Source organism: Homalodisca vitripennis, chromosome 3 (assembly GCF_021130785.1).
Source record: "Homalodisca vitripennis isolate AUS2020 chromosome 3, UT_GWSS_2.1, whole genome shotgun sequence".
NCBI lineage: Eukaryota > Metazoa > Arthropoda > Insecta > Hemiptera > Cicadellidae > Homalodisca > Homalodisca vitripennis.
Window position 1 is genome coordinate 77,920,560 of NC_060209.1, and position 9,538 is coordinate 77,930,097.

General features: G+C 32.8%; 1 protein-coding gene across 1 annotated transcript; it reads right to left on the reverse strand.

Moving 5' to 3' along the window:
* Positions 1–261: 261 nt before the first annotated feature.
* On the reverse strand, positions 262–7,982 carry LOC124358664 (cold shock protein 2-like). The gene is made up of 3 exons (XM_046810968.1): positions 7,858–7,982; positions 4,174–4,480; positions 262–546 (listed from the first exon to the last, which is right to left on the reverse strand). The coding sequence occupies exons 1-3, from the start codon at positions 7,873–7,875 to the stop codon at positions 470–472; spliced, it is 402 nt and encodes a 133-aa protein (XP_046666924.1). The 5' UTR covers positions 7,876–7,982; the 3' UTR covers positions 262–469.
* Positions 7,983–9,538: the final 1,556 nt, after the last annotated feature.

Consider the following 9,538-nt stretch of genomic DNA (forward strand, 5'->3'; position numbering starts at 1 on the left):
ATTTATATAGTCAATACCTCTATTAATTCTAGAAATACCTATAATCATTGGTTAAACTTATTTCGTTATATTGTAGTCCGTTACAATGTCTTCGGAATAAGGAATAGATTCAGATTTAGTCGTGATATTAGTCACAGACACTTCGATATTAATTTATTATTTAACAAATTGGATTATATGTAATTATTATGCATTCATTAGTTTAGAATCATTTTTTTACACTCATGTCATCTAAGAGGTGTAAAAAATAATGGAAATACATACTTTTTAAAGTTTTTATTCATTTTGTACAATAATTATGACATATAATTTCGAGGATTCAAGTAACTTTCTTTTCATACATGTCAGGATTTTACGTACATGTATCTCTTGCAGTACTTGGATTATCAATTTAGCAACAGTTTAGAGCTGTTAATGACCAGATATAATTTTTACATTATTGAAGTAATGTTACAAGTAGTTTCAAAAACTACCAGCCTCCCCTGCCACCTTGCTGGTAACCTCTCTGGCTCCCTTGGTTGTAACCACCTCGACCGCCTTGTTGACCTGAACAGAATATACAAGTTCAAAATTGTAAAATCATGTACACATTCCAAGTAGTCAGTATGTCAATTTTATTTAAAAATTATATGAAAACTATTTAAACAAATAGGAATCATAAACATTATACTTGATACATTTTTAAATAACTTATAATGCTAATGTTACCCTTAAAATAGTTAAGATAAATAGTATAAAATTGGGATGAGTTCAATGGGATTATAAATTCACTACACAAATAGTAATAGCTTATTACAAATGTAAAAAGTACAGAATACTTTAGCAATAACTCGTTTAGGTATCAAATAAAGTAAGAAAGTCAAGCTGAAGGATCAAATATATTACATTTCCAGACGCCAGGTTCTCCTAAAAAACAAGAGTTCAACGCCACGGAATGACCTGTGGTATTTCATTAATCTAACTTCAAACATGTTTCTCGTTTTCTTACCTCAAACACACATTTGTTTATTGCCAGTATAAACACACATTAGTACAACCTTTATTACAACAATTTTCCATAGTCATCAAATTTAATGCCGCTTTTATCTGTAAACTTTATACTTTTATCAGCATGGTTCGTATATATGCGTTATACAACCATTACAGGAAAAAGGAAGATCTCGAATGGTTCATGTGTACTTCTGCATCGGTATGTATCTTTGATGTCATATTATTTACTGCTTTGTACTATTTTAAACTGAACAGTACATAAGTCTGTGTTAATAAGGTTGTTATGTATTTATTCCAGATTAGATCCAGCCAAACACAGTAATTGTTGAAGGAAACCATCTCCTTCCTCTTTACTCTTCTTCCTTACCCCATTAAATACATACAACTGTTATATTAAAACCCAGAACTTTTGCAAATAAAAGCAATTATTACTCCCGAAATATTAAACGTAATCTCTAAGTATTACTAGATATTGTAATTATTCCTATTCCACAACATTAAAGAGTTATAAAAGTCTTTTAATAAAATGAATATTATTACTTCTGCCTTGTACAATAGAAGCCCTAAACATGTTTTTAATGAGGATATATATATATATATATATATATATATATATATATATATATATATATATATATTGTTACCTCGTAATCATTTAATGAATATTGCTAAGAAGTGTGGAATGCCAATATAAAACGAGCACAGCCTGTATGTTGTCTTCCATGACTTTATTTCAAGTATTCCATTCATAATAAATAGGTGTACAAAAGGGATAGCAGCTTTAGTAATTTATTAATATAAGAGCATTATATCGTATGCTTTATAACACAAGGATGATTGCTTTATTTTAGTAAGGGGAGAGGGTGATTGAATTGAATTACAAATTATTTTGTAATTATTAAATTTGCTGAAAGATAAACACAATAAATACTCAAAGTGGTTTGGGGACACGTCAACGGCACTTACTCGGTCACTCCACCCAAGTATCACCGGGGCTCACAATGCTGTAAACTTTACTACCCACGGTTGCTGGCATATTCTGTTTTATTCTTACATTTACATTAGAGCGTACTCCACCACACAGAAGGTCATTTTCAAATTACAATAATAAATTCACTGCGAATTTTAAACAGAGTGAGTGCACAGTCTTTATATTTTAATCTCACTTCTTAATTGCGGTTAATTTTTTTTTAGTCACTTACCAAATATTTTGTTGGACATTTTCCAATATCTAAGCAATGCACGTGAAATGTATGCTTAGTTTTTATATAACTTCAATAAAATATGTTATAGCGCTATAAAAATACATTTCTATGAAAACAATTCCAACCGGCAGAGAGATTTTATTCAATCAGTCATACTTATGACTGAGATTTTCCTTAACACAGGTTATTATCAAGTAATTAGCAAACACATTGTCAATTGTTGTAACAGATATGACATTTAAATATTTATTCTTATAAATAAGACATAATCGCTAATTGTGTTGTTAAACACTAATCTCGGGTAGGACTGGACCAATCATGCTATTTAATATTTGATGTCCGAGGAAGTTTTTTATTGAGAGAAAAATCTGAATAGTTTTTTCCGGAACATTTTATAATTCGGAAAAATAATGATAATATTTACGAAACATAACTCAAATTTAACTGACAGTAAACAGCTGCTGACACTTTCTGGTGAAGCTCACCAACGAGGTAGACACATTTGCTTACACCTAAATTTTAGAAAAAGTTAATACACAGTGCTTGGTTAGTTGCGTAATTTAAAGCCATATTTACTATCAAATTACTACTTATTCCACAAGTGACGAATTTAAACAATCTCACTCCGTTACAAAACCCATCTTATTAATGAACAAAGCTTTGAAAATGTTTGTCTCCCTTGAGGTTGTGTATGGCCATGTGAAGTGTGCTTAAGAGAAAATCGGGGATGGACTCAAATATGCCTCAGCGACCCATTCTTTCCTAGACTAAAGTCCGTAAATCAACAAGATTTACATCATCCAAAATCACCCAACGATTATTTTGAAATGTAGATGTAAATTACTCAATTTCAAGGATTTTACACTATTCATTCCACTAATACCGAAACCAGATGTCAATATTGTGAGCGTAAACTCAAGCGATAGAAGAAGATGCTTTATGACCAAATAGTTCTTTTAACTTCACATACGAATATATTTTCTTGGTCACAGCAAACAAACACTTATAGCACTTGGTTCTTCATTACTGCACATAATCTACTTTTTAAGTAACTAACATCTTTTTTCGTGTCAGGAGAATGGCCCGCAAGGAATCAGAAGGAAATCTTAAATCAGAGCATGAAAGTCGAGTAGTACATGAAATTGAAGTTCTCTATTAGTAGATTACATCCGCAAATTCAACCTGAAATGGTTCACTCTTTAAAAACTTACACTGAATTAAAGTTTGAAACATCAAAAGTCCTTTTCTAGGTGGTTTAATTTTCTTGTCTTGGCTCAATTTGAGAAAGTTAAATTTAGAAAATGAATATTGGACTTAAGAAATAATTTTTAATGTAGTTACTGACTCTTCACATTAAATATTGTTCGTTTCTAATAATTTACATCGTGGGTAATGCTCACTCGTAGGTTAAAATTTTTGCTGAACTCCTTGTACATCATCCCCCATTGGATGTGAAGTAATGATTACCAAGTTTTATTACTTTACTTGTAATCGTTCGGGAATTATTAAGCCCGTGCGGTACTTTTTTACACCCTGTATATCGTCTTTGTCTGAAAAACAAGGAAAATTCAACTTGTGACACTCAAAATATCTGAGACCGTACATATTTGAAGATTTAGAAGTAGTCGCATTTTGATCAAAATAGGTTTCTCCGATTTTCTTGATCAAGGCGTTTTGACTGTACGGTCATATATGTAATTGATCAGAACCAGAAATGTATGCTCCTACATTTTCAAAACAATAATGAACCATTCCAACCATTTTAACTTTTTACTCTCTTAACCAAGGCCACTGGAAAACAAAGTAACAGATATATGCCTACTTCTGATTGAAAATTATCACAGCGCTTAACCATACAGCATCATAGGATCTTACAGTAAGAAGACGGCGCCACTCTGTTTAGAAAATTGCATGCAAAGCTGTGAGTAACAGCTAGAAGTGCAATAAATTTAACGAAGAATATTTCAGTTTCACTGACCAGGTCCTCTGTTGGGCCCTAGGAGGAAGAAGCTGGCGCGGCCCCCAGGATAGTTGGCCTCATATCCGTATCTGTCTGGAGCGTCCACGATGTTGAATCCGTACCTGGAGTTTCCTCCTTGACCTCCAAATCCTCCTTGACCTCCAAATCCTCCTTGGCTACCTCCAAAACCTTGACCTCCGCCAAAACCTGGACTTCCGCCAAAACCTGGACCTCCTCCTTGGTAAGCCTTCCCCGCTCTAGGTGCTTCTGGGAGAGCCTCCTGCATGGATGTCTCCACCAGCAGAACCACTAGCATCAGACTTACCTAGGACAATATAATGTGCCATTATTTTAGTTCCTAAAGATTTATAAAAGCTTCATTTAAAATATAAAACATAGAATTTAAAGAGTTTTTGTCAGCTCTAAGACAGGTATGACAGCGTTTATAGTTTAATTTAATTTATATTAGATTATGCATATATTTACTTCCTTTTGTTGTCTTAGGATAAGAATATAAGGAAATTCCTCACTGCACTACTGCTGGGTTGGAGGTTTGGTACGATTATGGATTGGAACTGCCTTGTGAAGATCCATGAGGAAGGTAGGTACTATCTCAGTCTACCTTAGAAAAGGGAGATTATTTGTCTGTTTCTCAGCCTCTTCCAGTTAAATCAGAAAAGTTGGTATCTTAAAGGATGGTTTGTAATATAACCGCTTACGTTTGCTTGCAAAAATATTTAATGCTAAGAGAGCACTCTCTCAAAAATCATCCTCGGCATTAAACTAGCTAGCCCCATATATCAACTCTTTTCTCCAAAATCCAAAAATTGTGGTTACTGACGTTCGGTTTACTCTTGGACATTGAGTTACCCAGATATAAACGAAACAGCGGTTTTTGCTGCGCCCAATATGGAGTCTACTCACAGATATAAACCAGCTAGAAGTGAACTGCACTGTGAATATTTGCACATTATGTGCATAAAATAAAAGCCGTTTTAACTAATATAAACGTTCCAGTAACTCTGCAAAATAGACGTATAAGCAATATTCTAATGTATGATTATACGAGTATATCTACTAGCATGCATGTTTCCAGTTTTTTCTTAATTAAAATTCAAAGAAGTAAATCTTAGTTATCTATAGCAACTATATGCTTTCTTTCATTATAAAAAGAACATTGTGAAAAACTAGAAAATTCGTATGTTAATATTATGCAAAATTAAAATTGCTTTTTAGAAATCAACTTACACTTTAAAATCAATAATTGTTAGTAAATGTTTGAAACATACACTGAGATTGTTGTTTAAGCCGGAATTTGATATGGTAGTCATTTATTTATTGGACACAAAGCAATGTGAAAGAGAAGTTTAGCGTAACATTGAATCAAATTGAACATCAGACGTGCTTTGGCCTTTTGTACAAGCACGATTAGCTCGCGTGCATTCGGCATTCGCTTGTTTCATTTCACTTTGAGTAAGATTAAATTAGCAGCCCGCCAGTTTGCGATTTAACTTTGTAATCCTGACACATGGCGCGTTCGTGAATACCCTTCCAATAGATTTATGGCCTGTAAACTGTACCGCCTACTCATTATCTCGAGTTTTAAGAACATATACTAACGTAACAACTCGTCGAATTCTGCCACATATAGTGATTAACACTTTATATGTGCTTTTAAAAAAATATATAATAAAGCAGGAGCCGTTAGCCAATGTCTATTATATCGTATAATGTTGTGTTCTTGAAATCTATAGATAAATTACCACTGAGACAGAAATTAGTCTTTAGTTTTGGTGGTGGTCAGGAAAGAAGTGTATTAAAAGAACAATATATATTAAAACTTTTGTATCCGTCTAAAACCAAAATGCAATTTGGACTCTGAGAATAATACTTTGAGATAACATTAAATACATGATATGGGATAAACGGTAGTGAAATTCTAAAAATGTTACAAGCACTTACTAGCTCTGTAACGGGTATAATATACTCATGAATACAGTAGCACAGTTTCCTTAATCCCTGTTTAACGCCTAAAATGTGTTCGTATATTTTAATAACGCAATAATTTTTTTAGATTAAACAATTTAGAACTTGCCTTTTTACACGGGGATTCGTAACGAAGAAGGGCATACAGTATGATAGTTTGGCCGTAATGATTACAGTACTCTGTTATATGAGTAATCGTTAAATTACAGTGGAATACTACTATCGATGTTATATGTTACCATGACGATGACCCAAATCTGCACTTTATTTCTTTCATAGTTTTCGAAGAGGAGCATGCAATGAGGTAGGTTAGCCGTGTTCACTACAGTATTCTAACCTCTCATATGAGTAATCGTAAAAACAAAATGGAATCTAAGTATTGACATTATATGTTATCATGAAGATGACCCACATCGGTTCACTATTTTCTGCATAATATTGCCAATAAAGTATGTTATAAATAGCGTATCTTATAGTATACTTCAATTCTTTGTAACTTTACTCTGACAATTATATGAAATAAATATACAGGGGCATTAAAATTATCCTGAATAGTGTAAATTTTGAAGGTATTGAAGCCCTGCATATCAAGTGTTAAAATCTACTTTTTTATTCATTTCCTTAGCCCAAGGGATTGCTCTGTAAAGGGTAGATGGTATATGTTAAAGTTATGGTTAAGTAATCTATTGGTTAAAAGCCGTAAGGTGGTCAAATAGGATTTTAGTTGAGTAGATTGTCTTTAGCTTCATACCCACAGGTAATATTTCTATAAGGAACATTCCCTAGAGAAATCAAAAAAATAAAGTATTAATACCACACCACGAGGAATAATATTTATTATTGTGGACATTCTTTAACTATGCTTCAAGAAAAACTCATGTATGTAATAACTATGGATATTTTGTAACACACATACGGCTTATAATCTAAGTATCTAATATATTTTATTAATGGAATAATACTAAATAGATTGTAGTTTGTAGACAATATACCTTAAGAATAATACGTTTTTATTTATTTTTTAAATATAACGCAAAACTTCATATATAAAACAAAAAGAATGTTCTCATTCCTTTCAGGCACATTTTAAGAAAATATCTAAAAATACAATTTTTATTAACCAATGCAATGATACAAATCAAATTCAAAATTATAATTTTTTACATAAACCGTTCATTCGGAATTTCTAAGAGAGGTAAGTTACATAGACAGATATGCGCTAGGCTAAGCAAAATTGAACGCAAGCTAATTGGTACATCGTTATAATATATCGGCACAAGGAAACTTGTAAAAATATCTACTTATCGCATTGTTTTACATTTACTTATAAAAAACTTTGCATCCAAATATTTCATAAATACTGAATTTTTAGAAAGGTAAACATTACCGCTACACTTTATACTGTTCAGCTCCGTGACATTAAATTACTTAAATGTTAACTTAATACGTACCTTATGAACATTCAGTTGAAATGTAATTCTAATTAATTCAATTTAAAGTTCAACTTCTTCGTAATGTATAATTCGACTGAGTACTTTATATGTACTATTTTTTATACGATCACATGGTTGTATAAAACAAGCAATAATCTCAAATGTATTAATTTTCAAACAAATAAAGGGCAAGATTCCAAATACTAACAATAAACCATTAAAATTATTTCAATTGAAAAGGGGTTTAAAATACATCGTAATTTAAAGATTTCTATTTTCTTACCAGGACTGAGGTATTCATCGTGAATGTATGAAGCACTACTGCCCTGTCCAGAGCAGTGCGGTCCTTTATACTGGTGCCAACATAGGAGGTCTATACCAGGTGCTCTGAGCCCGGTGGTGCAGCGTCTTGCCCTTGACTCCGTCGGTCACGAGTCGCCGAATCTACCACCAAGGCCAAACGTTATTGACATTATGCGACAAAAGCAATTAAACATTGATATAACCGAAAAAGTAATCCGAAAATAATTTCACCGGCTGGTCATTAGCGAATATTGAATGTATCTCTATTTCACCTTCCGCGTGGTTCAGCGATTGAAATCTGATACTGGTACAGATTGCGTCTTAAACATCATAGTGCACTCAACTGTGCACCTGTTGAGAGAATAAAAATACCTCCTCAACTAGATTACTCTGGGAGGCTGCTGGGTAACCTAGGTGTCTATGATTTATAAATGATTAAAAGAGTTCGTTGTAAACGTCTTGGTCACAAGCTTTTATTGGTCTCTTCAGACAGATGTGGACTCCAGAAACCAGGACTCCACTAAGCGATAACTGAATGGGGCTTAACTTAATATTTACCGTGAATCAATCCTTCTCACAATACCTACATTAAGTGTGGTCAGTTATAGTGAAAATCAAGAAAGTACATAATACAAAAATATTTGAAGTAATGTAATTTCCCTTGTGGCAACACCCAAGCTCGAAAAGTAAAATGGGGACCGACCATTACTGCTATAATATTGAGTGTTTTCAGGTTTTAAAGTCATAAGTATAGAGTAGAAACCACTCTGACATTATTTTTATAGTTTGCACAACATACTAACCCGTACCATATGGCGTTTTATTGGCTGAGCGTTAGCGAGGCCTGTCACTCGAGGGGCTGGAAAGTTTCACTTCTGTCTACCTATCTGATTCTGTGTCCGCATGATATCTCGAGAAAACACTAACCTGTATGCTTGAAATTTTGCATGGGGCACCATTCTACATATAACTTGTGGAGCGTTCTCGATGAAGGCGCATACCCCTCCATCGGATTTGCCTGAACGTTAGAAAACATTTTTACGTTGGTCTTATTGGTAACCTTGATGGTAATGATAAAATTCCAAAATAAATCAATTTTGAAACGAACTGAGTAAAATCATTTGACATTTTAATACGTAACATAGTATCACAGGCAGCCTACTGAAATGAGTTATAGACTTGAATATGTGCATGTAACCACGGTGTAGTCTCTCTGTTTCGTGACACGTGCTGGGGCGTCCTCATACCTTCCTATACTGTGTTACATGTGCATGTCCATACATTCATCAGTGTGTATGTATGTATATATATATATATATATATATATATATATATATATATATATATATATATATACTCGTATATTGTAAAGCACTTGTCCCTATAGTAAACTGCATTCAAATAATCATTTGTGAACAAAAGTAATGTACATATATAACACCAAAATATGTATAGCCAGCCACCTTTACATAACACAAATGTACATTTTTATCTATCCTGAAATGGTCATGTTATACAAATAATATGGATATTTCTAATCGTATAAAATAATATATTATTTTCATATAACAATTTCACATTCTATTGTTATTCAAGCGTATCCATAGAATATACCCAAAAACATAGGTCAAACACGCTTTTAAACTGTTTTAAAATAAACA